General features: G+C 53.1%; 1 protein-coding gene across 4 annotated transcripts in view; it reads right to left on the minus strand.

Moving 5' to 3' along the window:
* Positions 1-663: 663 nt before the first annotated feature.
* Positions 664-14,766, minus strand: part of GUCA1ANB (GUCA1A neighbor) — a 65,955-nt gene continuing 51,852 nt past the window's right edge. For 3 of the 4 annotated variants that reach the window (XM_039242673.1, XM_039242671.1, XM_039242672.1), the window contains exon 3: positions 664-1,172. In XM_039242673.1, coding sequence (XP_039098604.1) covers positions 843-1,172 — 330 coding nt within the window. In that variant the 3' untranslated portion in view covers positions 664-842. Of the gene's footprint in view, positions 1,173-6,746; positions 6,822-14,766 lie in introns of those variants that run through there. The other variant, XM_039242674.1, reaches the window with a different exon arrangement.

Genomic DNA, 14,766 nt, shown 5'->3' on the forward strand with positions numbered 1-14,766 from the left:
CCAGTTTATGGGCGTTTGCTGGTTTCAGTGGTTACCAACATGAGGTCACTGGCTGTGGCCTTGGGAGGAGATGCCCACAGTCGTGGTCCCTCAGGACTGTCTGAACTGGTCCCAGAATAGCGCCGGATCTGCCTCTAGGTGACAGTGGCTAGGGACCCACTCAGGCCACCACTTTGGGTGAAATGCCCCCTGCCTTCATCACCCATCTCCATGAAACATGGCCCATGAGTCTGACTAACCTCAGAGTCAGCTCTTCCAGACCAGAGGAGAGACGAGAAGGGAAACCTGTCCCGCCACCAACAAGCTACAAGTCAGATGAGGCAGGTTGATGTAAAACGAGGGCTGGAGAGGAGGCCCTCCCGAGACTGTTTCCCCCCGCGTTACTTCCCTTTTTCGGGGGGCTGCTCCAACCCAGGCCACCTCCAGCTGACTTCTCTCTTTCTTGACTTTGGCAGGTTGCCAAGCTTGGACTATGGGGAGGGTGTGACCAGCACGGACTTTGCGTGGGGCTGAGGCTCTGGAGGGGTGTCATGGTCACTCCTGGAGAGGAGGGGACTGAGAATCAAGTCCTTCTAAGTCTTCAGGCATCTCTGGACATAGCCTGCTGTACAACATTCCTATGGCCTCAGTTTATCCACCCACAGTCACCCATTTAGATGCCAAGGAAAGGAAGGACAGACTTTAATTCCTGCTGAGAACAGAGACCTCCCTTTGCCACTGGGCACGGCACAGCTGTCTCAGCCCAGGCATGGTCCGCTCCTCCTGGAACAAGCAGCCCCTCCCCTCAGGGACCCAGGATTGTAGGGGGAGGGCGCAGGTGGGGTCTTCCGACGGGGAGGGGCCTAGGAGTGCCACAAGACCAGGTTGGCAGGAGGCACGTCAAAGCGCTTGCGGGTGTGGTCGGTGTCCCTCTTGTACAGGTAGCCACAGGTAGGCTTCTGCAGGGTGTAGAAGGGGTTCAGGGAGTTGGAGTACTGGGAGGTGTAGAACTTGAACCTGAGCTTGTCCAGGCTCTGCCCCTTCGGGTCTACCACCACTGGTATGTAGGCTGCCTCCAGGCTCTGCTGGTGATCGTGCTTCCACGACTGGGACAGGGGAGGGTGTGGACACTTCTGCTTTTTGCCTGATGGTGTCTTCGGCTCCTGGCTGGGTGCTGAGGCTTTCTTTGAGTCCTGTGGGGGTGGAAAGAAAGGCAGCACTGAGGCATCCGACACTGGGGCTTCCACTGCTAAGCCCACGGGTGGGAGTGGGGAAGGGGCTGTCAGAAGCTTCCAGAACCACCCCCGAGACAGTTCTGCTGGTCATGGAGCCAGACACCTCCAGGCAGGGGGCAGCCTTCAGGGCCCCCTCGCCTGACCTGTGATGGTGCAGACCTCAGCCTGCTTCTCAGAGGCCTCTGCCAGCTCAGAGGCTAAGAGCCGGGCTCAACTTCAACCCCCTGCACACCTCCCCAGTGTCCAGCTGACTGTCCGTGTCCTGTCACTCCCATCTGGCCCTCCTCTGCCACTGTCCCACCAAGCCTCCTTCCTCTCTCCTGCAGGGTTATTCAGCTTTCCACCAAGCTCTCCTATGCTCCTCCTGCCTCCCAGCCTGTGCTTCACATTCCCACTGAATGAACCTGAACTTGAACCTAAACCTGGCCATATCAGTGGTCAGATCAGATAGTAGTTCTCAAAGCATCTGTTGCTCTCTACTGACTTTCAAGGCCTCTAGCCTGGAAAGCAAGAACTTTCAGGACGGGGCTCCGCTCCCCTTATGCTCTAGTCGGACCTTCCGCCCATCGCCTCTGCTGGCACCTTAACCTTCCGGACCTCCATGCCTTTGCTCAGGGGCAGACCCCTCCCACCCATCAGGGAGATTCTTCTTCCCTTTTGGCCCTTGAGGGCTGTACTCTGTCAACCTTACCCTTGACATAATGGCCCCCAAAATCCTATTCCTTGTTTTCCTCCAGAGGAAAGCATTTAGTGAGTGCTCAATAAAGGCTGCTTCAGTTGAACTAGATTCTATTGACAAATGCCTAAGGACATTTGTTTACTCTCCTGTTGCCACTCTCGACTGCCCCGTGACCGACCGCTTTGACCTCGACACCATCTCCCAGGTACTGGATGCCCATTTTACTAGGGACCTTCACAGTCACAACAGCACAGCGCAAAGGACTGGATGCCTGTGTGTCAGCCTGGCTCTGTCCTACTCCTCCAGGCTACAGCTGAGAGGGGAACCCACTTCCGCTCTGCCCAGCCTCGCAGCCCTCCAGCCCACAGGGAGCCTGAACTGGCAGGGAGCCCTCGCTACAGAGTTCCTGGAAGTCCCTGGTACCCAAGAGACAATGTACGTCCTACTGCATGTAATTTACAAACGGCTTGCCCAACTCAAACCTGCCCAGGCTCTCTTTCCGAGCTGGCTTTGCTGCTATAGATTCCAACCCAGGAATGTGTGTGCCCTCAGCTTTGCATTTCAAAATTCTTCCTATCGTCCAAGCCACCAGTTCTCTTGACACCTCCTCCAGGAAGCCTCTGGTGCTGCAGTCCCCACCCCTGTGCCTTCAGGCATTCCTTTTGGGGTGTGGTCCTTTGCTAGGCTGGGACTAGGGGGAGGCAAGTATCCATTTTAAAGAGGTGCACTGAATGCCCCTTTATACATCCCTGTCGCCCTTGGGTGCTGTGCTTGCCTCATGCCAGTCCTGTATCCTGATCCTTCCGGGCTCCTGCTAATGTTCCAACAGCCTGTAAAACACTCCCAGTGTTCAGGACCACATCCTATTCACCTTTGTGCCCCTGGGGCTTCACCCAGTGCTGGCACACAGCCAAGCTGGAGAAAAGGGCAAACAAGTGTAGAACAGCTTTCCCAGAGCCTTTGAGTCCCGGCCATGGGGTTAGGGGCCCGGGAGGGGGGGGGTGGACAGCACAGGAAATGAGCTAGGATGGCGGTAAAAACAACCGTTCTTCACCAGGGCTCCAAGAACAGCACCAAACTCTTTACATGGATTCTGTCTTTTAATCCTCACGTTACCCTTCTGTAGTTGAGAAAAATGCAGTAAGGGTGTCCGTCACAAGTTTAGAGGGTCAGGCAGCTGGTAAAGAACCAGGCTGGGACTGAACTCAGGCCCGGCTGACCCCAAGGTCCACACCCTATCCTCCAGGATGGATCCCCTGTCAATGAGCTGAGCTTCTGATGGGAAGTTCTGGGCGGCAGGGGAGCAGCTGAAGAAAGGAGCAGCCGGATCTCCTGGTTTGGCAGGAACACAGTGGGGCTGTGAATGCTGGAATTAGAAGTTGCCATCTCTTAGCCCAGCTGAGAACAGGGCATTATTTGCTTCACTGGTTCGCTCATTCATTCGAAATGATCCCTCTGAGACGGCAGGCTCTGAGTGTGCAAGTAAAAGACTCCAAAACGTAGACTTGTACAAATATGAGCTCCCTGCCCTCTGCGCCACTGACATTGTGCGCCGCTGATAATTCTTTTTTTATTAAAAAATTTTTAATGTCTATCTATTTTTGAGAGAGAGACAGAGCATGAGCAGGGGAGGGGCAGAGAGAGAAGGAGACATAGAATCTGAAGCAGGCTCCAGGCTCCGAGCTGTCAGCACAGAGCTTGACGTGGGGCTTGAACTCATGAACAACCTGAGCGGAAGTCAGATGCTTAACTGACTGAGCCATCCCGGCGCCCCTGACAATTCTTTGTCGTGGGGCAGTCCTGGACATTGCAGGATGTTTAGCATACTAAGCATGATTCTGAGGATGTGGGGTTCTGGTCCTCCTGACACTGCAGAAGGGCTCAGCCCGTGGCCCCGGAGCTGGAGATGAGGGAACCGCAGAGCACACCCCACACACGCACCCCGCCTCCGTCTCAGCCACTTGGACCCCACGCCTCAGGCTTGGGAGGCTGGTGTCAGGAGTGACGGACGCACATGCTTTCAGAATGGCTGGGGCTCTGACCCAGGACCCACAGAGGGAAGGGCGATACTGTTGCTAATGGGACTGAGTATCTCCTGAGCTCCAGGCGCCAGCCGTTGAGCTCTGCGAAAGCTTGTAAGAGCCATTTAAGATGTCACTCCCATGTCTCAAATGTAGAAAATGAGGCTCGGAGGCAGCGGTGCATGTTTAAGTTCACATAGATGGCGGGGTGGCACAGAAGACCCCCGCAGAATGCCCGCAGCTCCAGACTAGTTGGGGGGGGGGGGCGACCAGGATGCAAACGCGCCCCTCTCTCTCTGCCCCAGCCCATCCTGGGTCTACCTGTCAGCTAGCCCTCCCCCCCCACCCTCCCGGGACTGCTAAGGCAACATGTGGGCCCTTGGGGTGGGGTTTACCCAGGGCCTTGAGCGCATCCAGGGATGAGGCCCTCACAGAAACTAGGGCAGAGGGACTGTCCCTGGGAGGAGGAAGAGGAGGAAAGGGAGGAGGAAGAGAAGACTCAGGGCAAGGGGGAGGAGGAGGAAGAGGAGGAGGAGGAGGCCCAGGCAGCACAGCTTTGCCCTGCCCCTTCCAAGGGCCCGGCTGGGCTCCAGGTGACTAACTTCAGAGGGCTGAGAACACCCCATTGCCGGCCCAGGGCCCAGCACAGCCAGCTCTGGGGAGGAGGGTGGGGCCTGAATGCATACTTTCCAGGTTAACATCTGGTTTCATTTAACCATCTCCTCCTCCGGCTCCTCCCATCAAGTGCAGGGGGTTGGGGGGACGCTATGTGTGTGACTTCAGAGAAACGGTTCACAACGGTGGTGTTTTTCTCCCCAGGGAACATCTGGTGATGCCTGGAGACATTTTTGGGTGTCACAGTGGGGGTGCTACTGGCACCCAGCGGGTGGAGGCCAGAGATGTTGCAGACCATCCTACAGGGCCAGGACAGCCCCCCAGTAAAGAATTACCAGCACACAATGTCATCAGTGCCAAGGCCGAGCAGCCTGCTCTAGAACTTCAGGGAAGACCCCTAACTCCTTTCCTGCCTCCTGCAGCCTTCACTTAAGCCTCCCGGTCTATGGAGTGAGGAAATCTAAAGGGCAAGTTCTCACCAGCCCCTTCCCTCCCTTCCAAATCCTGCTACCCTATTTTTACTTGGGTTTCCAGCTGGAGACAAAAGAAGGATCCTGAATAGACCTTTCCCTCTATGACCCGCCCCCCCATCCCCACAGGCATAGTGACTGTCTCTTCTTTTTTTTTTAATGTTTTTATTTATTTCTGAGAGAGAGACAACATGAGCAGGGGAGGGTTGGAGAGAGAGGGAGACACAGAATCTGAAACAGGCTCCAGGCTCTGAGCTAGCTGTCAGCACAGAGCCCGATGCGGGGATCGAACCCACGAACCGTCAGATCATGACCTAAGCCAAAGTTGGATGCTTAACCAACTGAGCCACCCAGGCACCCCTTCTGCCAGGACTTAGAAAAGGGGATAAGGGTGACTCAAGAGTAGGGCTTTCTGAGGAGGGCAAGAAGATCTCACATGTGGTATTTCAGGGGTCTGGGAAGTCACTGCCCTGTCAAATGCTCCAGGCCCACCGGCTAGCCTAGCCCAAGCCTGACATCCCCCACCCACACCTCACTCTCTTCGAGGAAGGCCTTGTGCCCTGTTGAAATGCAAACAGCGCTGGGCGAGGCCTCAGGTTAAGCCTCCCAGGGCACCGGTATGGGTACCACGGAATGTGCCTGGGCTTTGGAGTGTGAAGGTCTGAGCTCAGGGCCTCCCTCTGCCCTACAGGTCAGGCAACGTGGGGCAAGTCTCGGAACCTCTTTGCCTAGTTGCCCCGCCTGCAAAATGAGGATAATAAGGCTATCTGCCTCACCAGCGGGTCGTGGGGGTGCGATGAGTGTGGGAACTTTGAGGGCACAATGCAAATAGTAATTATTATCAGTCTCATCCAGCAGTTACCTGTAGATTTCGAACGCGCTCATCTGAACCTTTATGAGAGCAGGTCGGTGTGCGGTGGGGCAGAGGGGCTGGGAAGGGAGCAGATGAGGCAGCCAGGCGTGGGCCTTAGCTTCCTTGTGAGGCTGTGTAACGTGGGGGCTTGGAGTTCAAATCCCAGCTCCACCATTCACACCAACTGCCTGATCTTTCAGTAATTCATAATACCCTGTACCTCAGTTTTCCCACCTGTGAAGTGGGAACGCCCAAAGAACCTATCTCATGGAGACAGGGGTGCCTGGGTGGCTCAGTGGCTGAAGCGTCTGACTCTCGGTTTAGGGCCCAGGTCACAGACCTCATGGTTTGTGAGTTCAAGACCTGCATCAGGCTCTCTGCTGCACACAGCCTGTTTGGGATTCTGTCCCCCTCTCTCTCTGCCCCTCTCCTGCTCTCTCTTTCTCTCTCTCTCAAATAAATAAACATGAATAAACAAAAAGCTTTCCACCGTGTGAAACCCTATACTAAATTCTTTAAAAAAAAAAAAAAAAGAATCTATCTCGTAGGGTTACCATGAGGATTTAATGAGACATTCTACGTAAACTGCCCACACCCCCTGAGTTCTCAGGAAACTTTAGCTGTCACTGTTACTTGTCACAAGTTGGCCTAGGAGACGGGGAAGTGCACACGAGCAGTCCAGGAAATGTCTCCCAGAAGCAGGAGGCGAAGTGGCAGAGGAAAGGGAGGAGGGGAATGGTGGCCTGCTTCCTGCCCCCTCCCCCGGGGTACAACAGGGCATTGGCACCTCCCAGCCACATGTGTGGGCCAGGCTAGGGCCTTCATATTCTTTCCTGTCAATCAGACTTCTTGTGACCTTGGGCACCTTGATGCAGCCCTGTGAGGTCATCCCACCTGGGACATCCTTGACCAGGGTCCTTCTTGGCAGTAAGATGGAACTTCTCGTGGTCAGGGGCTCCGGGGGCTCCCAGGGACGTACTGGGAGTGCCCAGGTGGGGAGCATTTGGGTGGGCATTGTGACGCCCCTTTGAGAGCATAATTCCCTCTGTCTTCCTAAGGAAACACTAGGGCAGGGCTGGGGGCTGAAGTCTCAAGGCGCGGAAGGGTCTCTTAACCTCGGCACTGACCCGCTCTGCAATCCCCTCTTTCCGCAACCTCGCAGGGCCTGTGAACCGTGGGTAATGCGGCGAGTTGAGGGAGGGGGAAATTATCCCTGTTACTCAGGTATCTCCAGAAGTCCTAATGTTCCCCCCAGGCGCTCCACGTGTCATAAGAAATTACTGGCAGGGAGAAAACATACCCAGCCAGCTCTCTGTTCTCTTTCTCCATGCCCTCCAAATTACAGAGATGAGGGAGGGAGGGAGGGATGGATGCATGCACACATGGACAGAGGAATGGGAGAGCGGGTGGGCAGGAGGATGAGTATTGGTAGGTAGTTAGACAACGGATGGGCAGGTGGATGGGCAGACCACCCCCCCCATGGGAGCCCCGCTCACCTTTCTTGACTCATCGCTTGCTATCTTTTCCCTCACTCTACGCAGTAGCTAATTTCTTAAACATGCCATGCGCTTTTCTCTCTGAGCCTTTGCATATGCTGTTCCATAGACAGGTGGCTGTGGGTGAATGGATAGATAGGTGCTTAGTAAATGGTTAGATTGGGGCGCCTGGGTGGCTCAGTGGTTAGGCATCTGACTTCAGCTCAGGTCACGATCTCGCAGTTTGTGAGTTGGAGTCCCACGTGGGGTGTGCTTGAGCCCCATTTTGGCTGAGTTCAAGCTCCGCTTCAGGTGAACACAAGCCCTGCTTCAGGTGAGCTTCACTTCTCTCTCTCTCCCTCTGCCCCTCTCTCACTTGTGCCCTCTCTCTCTCAAAAAGGCTAGATTGGGGATGGTTGTGCTATAGAGGATGGGATAGCGAGCCCAAGTGTCAGACTCCTCATATCTATCTATCTATCTATCTATCTATCTATCTATCTAATTTTTTTAATGTTTACTCATCCGAGAGAGAGAGAGAGAGAGAGAGAGAGAGAGAGAACGTGTGTGTATGTATGTGTGTGTGCACGCACGTGTGCAGGTGAGGTGTGCAAGCTGTTAGCACAGAGCCAGATGCAGGGCTCAAACTCACAAAACGTGAGATCATGACCTGAGCTGAAGTCAGACGTTTAACTGGCTCACCACCCAGGCGCCCCAAGAGTCAGACTCCTTGAGCTTGAATCTGGCTCTACCGTTTTAGTTGTATGATCTTGGGCAAGTAATTGACTTCTCTGCAGTTCCATTTGTCCATCTGTAAAATGGGTAGACTACAGGTCTCTATCTAATAGGGATGAGCAAAGCAGTCAGGCCAGTGCCTGGCAAAGAGTGAGCACTCAATAAATGTGTGGGCAGGTAACTGGATTAATGAGTAGGTGGCCGAGGGGCACCTGGGTGGCTTAGTAGGTTAAGCGTCCGACTTTCACTTAGGTCATGATCTCGCGGTTCGTGGGTTCGAGCCCCGCATCGGGCTCTGTGCTGACTGACAGCTCAGAGCCTGGAGCCTATTTCAGAGTCTGTATCTCCCTCTCTCTCTGACTCTCCCCTGCTCACACTGTCTCTCTCTCTCTCCTAGAAATAAATAAAAATATTAAAAAAAAAAATGAGTAGGTGGCCGAATGGGCCATCCTGTCCCCATCTTCAAACACCAGATCCTCCCTCCCCAGCCCCCACAACACCAGAGTTAGTAGCACCTTCCAGTAATGTCTCTGAAATCCCACATGTGGGAGGGACCTGAGCTTCTCTCTGGGGTCAGAGGAGGACCAGCAGGAGGGAAATAGGACAAGCCTGTGACTTCCTGTCCTCTGTCACATTGGCTTGGGCCGGGCCCAGAACCTTGTTTCCTTCCTGGTACTGTGTCAGCCCTGACTGTCGGTTACGGGGTGGACTTTGGGGCCCTATGGCAGAACGAGAGTTTGGGGCGTTGATGACTTAGCACTGTGCTCAGATCTCACACCCTGATGGTAATGACCCCTAATTTCTGAGCCGGTGGGAGGACCCAGGAGAGGAGGCTGGCAGAGAAGAGGGAGAAGGAGCAGTGGCAACCAGGGCTGGCCGTCTCCGGGGCTCTGCTCAGGGACTGCCAAGGCTCTGGGGTGATGATATCTTGCCTAAGAGAGGGAGAGAAGGTGGGAACGCAGCATTCTGGATGGTGTGGCCAGCTTTGCTGGCTCTGGGGAAAGTGGCTTGGCTCCCAGCCCAGGGGCTGTCAGGAAGGAGCCTGGTAGGCGGGCAGGGACTTGGGGGAGCGGGATCCCACAACTCAGCACACACTACACCTTGTCTCAGCCAGGGGGACAGTGCTGGACTGGCTGCCCTGTGACTGAAACAAGTCCCCTGGCCTCTCTGGGCCTAAGTTTCCATACGTGCACCGTGAGGATGTTGGGTCTCTCCATCTTGGATATTTGAAGGAAGGGGAGTTGAATCTCATCCGGAGAACTTCAGATAGGGCTCCCTCCCCTGTGACTGACCATAGGACTGGGTCCTGCCTGGAGTGTCCCTGGCCCAGACTGGGCCACCCTCGCCACGGGAACCTCAAGAGGGGGCATGACTAGGGAGACCACCTTGAGGAAGGCCTGGCCAGTCAAACCATGGCTGTCATATTTCTTTTGCAAATCACGGAATGGTTAAGATCATGGCCTCTGGACCCACTCTGCCTGGGTTCAAATCCCACCACTGCCTCTTCTTGCCTGAATCACTTAACCTGGGGGTATCTCACTTCCTAATCTGCAAAGTGGGGATGGGAATGGAATTCCCCTAGAAGGCTTGTGTGCACCGCGTGAGCTCTGAGCAGTGCCTGCTGGGAGGCAGGTTATAGGAGTTACCTTGTTAGTCTTGTTTCTAAACTCCAGACCACACCGATCTGGCCTTGCCTCCCGGAGGCCCCCCTTTCTCTGACTTCTCTGCCACACTCCAAGCACCATCTCATTTTGTACATCATCAAAGTTCCCGGAGGGTAAGGACTGACTTGTACTCCTCAGTGAGCAGTTGGGAAGGACAGGGACTGCTGGTGAGGTTCAGGGCTGACCTGGAGCATAGGAAACTCACCAAGCACACACCTTGCCACACACACAGCCTCCCCTCCTGTGCCCCTGCTGCTGAAGTGTCCGGCTACCATCTTGCTCTAAGGAGACCTTGGTTATTTGGATGTTCTTTCCACCCCTCTTTACCTACTGTGTGATTTGGACAAATTACTTAACCTCTCTGATCCTTACTTGTTTTTCATTACTTGTTGGACTGAAAGTACAGACAACTGAGTTATTCATACACCTTGTTCATGGTGCGTTGTCCTTATTGGTCTATGAAGGCCTCCTCTCTCGCATTAATTTTCCTTCCTTTATCTCCAGCCTCCAACCACATTCCCCACCCATCCCAGCCAGACGCAACCGTTCTAACGTACTTAATGAACATCTTCTGGTTCATATGTTCTTGCAAAATATGTATACATTGTTGTTTGCACGCAGGTAGTTTTCATTTACATAGTAAGTAGCATTGTGTGTTTTAGATGTCATTCTGTTTACTTGGATGGCTCCCTACTGATGTTAAGATCCATCCGTGTTGCTGTACCTGCATCTGGCTCCTTGCTCCCCATCACTATGTCCATGGAGTGTATCCCCCACATTTTATATCTCTGCTCCCCCCCAGGACCCCTCCAGGGGCCTCCAACCCCCTATCCCCACAAACAAAACTGCAATGATATCATACCCATGACCCTCTATGGATCTAGGTGGTTTCTTTGGGCCATATTCCCCAGAGCGGAATGGGATAGCCATAGACCATGAGTAAACATCCCTTAAAGTCTTCCCCATCCCTAAAGTGAGGGTACTGCCCCATCCCTTGTGGGGCTGATGATGGTAGTGGGTTAATGCATGCAATCCACTCATCCCTGTGCCTGACATAGAAGAGATGTTTAGTGGATGGTAGACATGGCTGCCGTTCCTTCCAGAACCTCAGGGAGAGCCAGACCCAGGAGGGCTCCCAGAGAAATGCACCCAGGGTTCAAAGTCCCAGCTCAAGGGTTGGTCTCCAGAGCCCATGAGAAGTGTGTATGGGGGGTAATGCTGATTCCCTTGGGTCCGGACTGGTGCAGGGGAGATGGTTGTACCCAGGAAGTGCTTACTGCATCCCACTTCTCACCCTTTCCTCAGAGCCAGAGTAACCTCCTCACACAGGAAGTCCCCCACCGCTTTATTTGGCGTTCTGCCTCCACTCTGCCAGCCATCGGGCATGTTAACCAGATGCGAAACCACACCTAAGCCCTGGATTTCACCCTCCCATTTTACAGATGGAGAGACTGAAGCTCAGGAGAACTCCCTGGCCTCCCAGGAGGTTAGTGGTGGAAGTGGCTCTAGAATCCTACCTCCAGGTTCTCCCGCCTTGTACTCCTTAAAAGAAAATGCCTTCCACGTTAAATGAGGTTCTTATCTATGGAGTTTTCAGGTAAAAAATGACCTACCAGCAGACCACATTACTAGAAAGTCAAAAACCTCACATGCAGTCCTGGCATTCCAACCGAATCCTCTCCGTGGTTCTGTTCCCTTCCAATCCTTGGCCATTGACAAATACACATTATATATCTATAGTCACAATCTACATGGAATTTTGTGTTTTGCTTTTTGCACTTAGCAACCTTTTTTATACACACACACTCTTTCGATGGGCTGGTTTTTGCCTGGTCTTCAAGGTGACCTTGCGGACACCTGCCCCACCCTGCCTCCTGGGCCTCGGTGGAATTTTCCTTCTTGAGCTTCTTTTGTTGAATTGTCATGGCCCTCTCCCAGCCTGTCAGGGCCTCTGTTCTGTCTTTGCTGTTCTCTGTTTAGACTCACTATGCCCAAAGTCAGGGTAGGGAACAGGGGGAGGAGCATGTAGGTGCTAAGTACCTACCATGAGTCAGACTCTCAGATGCCTTAATGCGCTATCTTGTTGAATCTCATAATAACCTTACATTAATAACCCCTGTTTTAAAGATGAACAAACCGAGACTCAGAAAGATGGTAGCTCGGCCACCGTCACACCCTTGCTAAACAGCCGAGTCAGGATTCAAACCTATTCCCCATCAAGGACCCTTCCCGGTAGGTCATGGTCCTAGCAGTGGAGCCCATGGTTACCAAGGGAGATGAGTCTCTCCCCAGCACCCTGACACACGCCACTCCCTACCCAGGGCTGGACTGGGAACTCCACACTCTCGGGCACCAGCTAATGACTTTCTCTGAGCGCCTTCTCAGGGTGTGGGAGTCCACACCAGCGGGACCTCATCTTAGCCTGACCTCATCTCCTGGTACCCTCCTAGCCCAGAGGAATGCCAAGGTGGGGGGGGAGGGGGGAATTAGAGCCCACCCTCCCCCGCAGGTCTAAGGAAACCTTTTCAGGAGCTGGCGTGGCATAAGGTGACTCCAGCCAGGAACCAGTGTCTGGACAAGATGATCTGTAGCTCAGTAGCATGTGGGAGTTGGGAGCACTGACCTTTGCCCCCGGAGAGCCAGCTGCAGAGACCTGGGTGGGGGTGCAGGGGACCTCAGGACCTCTCAGCCTGCCCTTCCCCCACTCAGAGTGCATTCTCCCAGCCGGGAGTGCTTGGCTTTGTTGGATGTAGGAAAAAGCCACAAACTAGCCACAAACTAGTCCTAGCTGGGTCTCTGGGGAGACCACAACATCGGGGGCCCAATCTCACCCCACGGTCCAGAAGAGGCCAGTAAAGTCGGCTCTTGGAAGTTACTAAGTAATTGCTGAGCCAAGATTTAATTACAGGATTGGGCTTTGACTGTTCCGAGGGGAGCCTGTTATCTGGCTGTTTCTTTTACTGGGGGTGCAGGTGGAGGTGTTGTTATGAGTGGAGTGGGGGCCCCGCAGCAGCAGCATGGGGCGCCCAGCCCAGCTGGACCCTGCTCAGGGAACTCGGCCTCCGAAACTGCTGGGCGGACAGGGCGGAACGGGGGGAGATGCCCTCCCCACCAGCCCCCGCCATCATGGGACTGAAATCGGGGTGAAATGGGTGGAGGAAAGGCGGAGACAGCCCTGACATCCAGACTCTACAGCCTGACACGCTTCTTGTGCTCATGATCACACAGATTCCCGCTCTTCCTCTCTTCCTCTCTTCCCAGCCCAAACTACCCCAAACAACAAGGGGACCAGATGGGGGAAGAAATGAACAGACACTTCTGGAGCGCCCCCTTTGTGCCAGGCCCTTTGCTGGCACTTCACCTCCATTTTCTTACTGAATCTTCCTGTCAACCCCATGAAGGGCACTATTCTTCCCAAGCTTCAGGTGAGGAAAATGGCTCCGAGCATTTTTTACTTCCCCTCTACGCAAAAGGTCCATCAAGACCTTCCTCTTTTCCTAAGAAATGCCCCACAGACATTTTTCTACCTGGTCTACCACCAGCACACAAGTCCTGCCCCCCTCCTCTCCTGCTTCGATTCGTTAATTAACCAATGAACTGATCAGATGAGCAGCAACTCTTAGCCCTTTAGCCTATGCATTCTTCTTCCCATCATCCTTCATCCAGCTGCTAGATGAATCCTTAAAACATAGCAGTTGAGGCACACCTGCCTGGCTCTCTGAGTAGGGCATGTGATTCTTGATTTCAGGGTGGTGAGTTCGAGCCCCATGTTGGGTGTAGAGATTACTTTATTAAAAAAAAAAAAAAACCCACAAAAACACAAAAACACCCACCACTGTTACCAGTCACCAGTGCCTGCTCCTGATAACCTCTGATTCTAGGCCCAAGCTCCTTAAACCTTAACATGATCCTGAGTCACCTGGGGACCTTGTTAAAACATAGATCCTCTGCTGGGTACCTTAATCCATCAGTTCACTGAATCTCATAACAACCTGAAATTAATAGCCTGTTTTACAGACAAACAAACCAAGGCCCAGAGAGGTTGCCCAATGCCTAGGATGGGGTTTCTACAGTTCTAGTAGATTCTACAGTTCTAGTAAGATCCCAGGTGATGCAGTTGCTGCTGTTCATGGACCATACTTCTAGACTCTCATGCCTACTTATTTTTCTTTAAATTTTTATAATTTATTTTATTTTATTGTCTTATTTTTTATTCTTTTTAAAAATTTGTTAATGTTTATTTATTTTTGAGAGAGACAGAGTGCAAGCAGGGGAGGGGGGCAGAGAGAGAAGGAGACACAGAATCCGAAGCAGGCTCCAGGTCTGAGCTGTCAGCACAGAGCCCCACACAGGGGTCAGACTCATGAACTTCGAGATCATGACCTGAGCCAAAGTCGGACGCTTAACCGACTGAGCCACCCAGGCGCCCCTATTATCTTATTTTTAGAGACAGGGAGAGAGAGAATCTTAAGTAGGCTCCATGCTCAGTGCAGAGCCCCACACAGGGATCAATCCCACAACCCTGGGATCATGACCTGAGCTGAAATCAAGAGTCAGACAATCAACCGAGCAACACAGGCACCCCTCTTTATTGTTAACTGAAGTGTAGTTGACACACTTTTTTCTTTAATTTTTAAACAGCAAATATATGGGGCGCCTGGGTGGCTTAGTCGGTTAAGCGTCCGACTTTCGCTTAGGTCATGATCTTGCGGTTCGTGGGTTCGAGCCCCGCGTCGGGCTCTGTGCTGACTGCCAGCTCAGAGCCTGGAGGCTATTTCAGAGTCTGTGTCTCCCTCTCTCTCTGACCCTCCCCTGCTAACGCTGTCTCTCTCTCTCCTAGAAATAAATAAAAATATATTAAAAAAACAGCAAATATATTTACATGGTTGGAAAATAAAAAAGTATAAAAAGGCACTCAGTCAAAATTCTCCCTCCCATTCTGTCCCCCCCACCACGATTTGTGCAGTTACTCCCACCGCCACCACTTTTGTTAGTTTCTTACATATCTCTCCAAAGTTCCTCTGTGACAATACAAACAAATAA

Source organism: Hyaena hyaena, unplaced genomic scaffold, assembly GCF_003009895.1.
Source record: "Hyaena hyaena isolate Hyena2069 unplaced genomic scaffold, ASM300989v1 scaffold_211, whole genome shotgun sequence".
Taxonomy (NCBI): domain Eukaryota; kingdom Metazoa; phylum Chordata; class Mammalia; order Carnivora; family Hyaenidae; genus Hyaena; species Hyaena hyaena.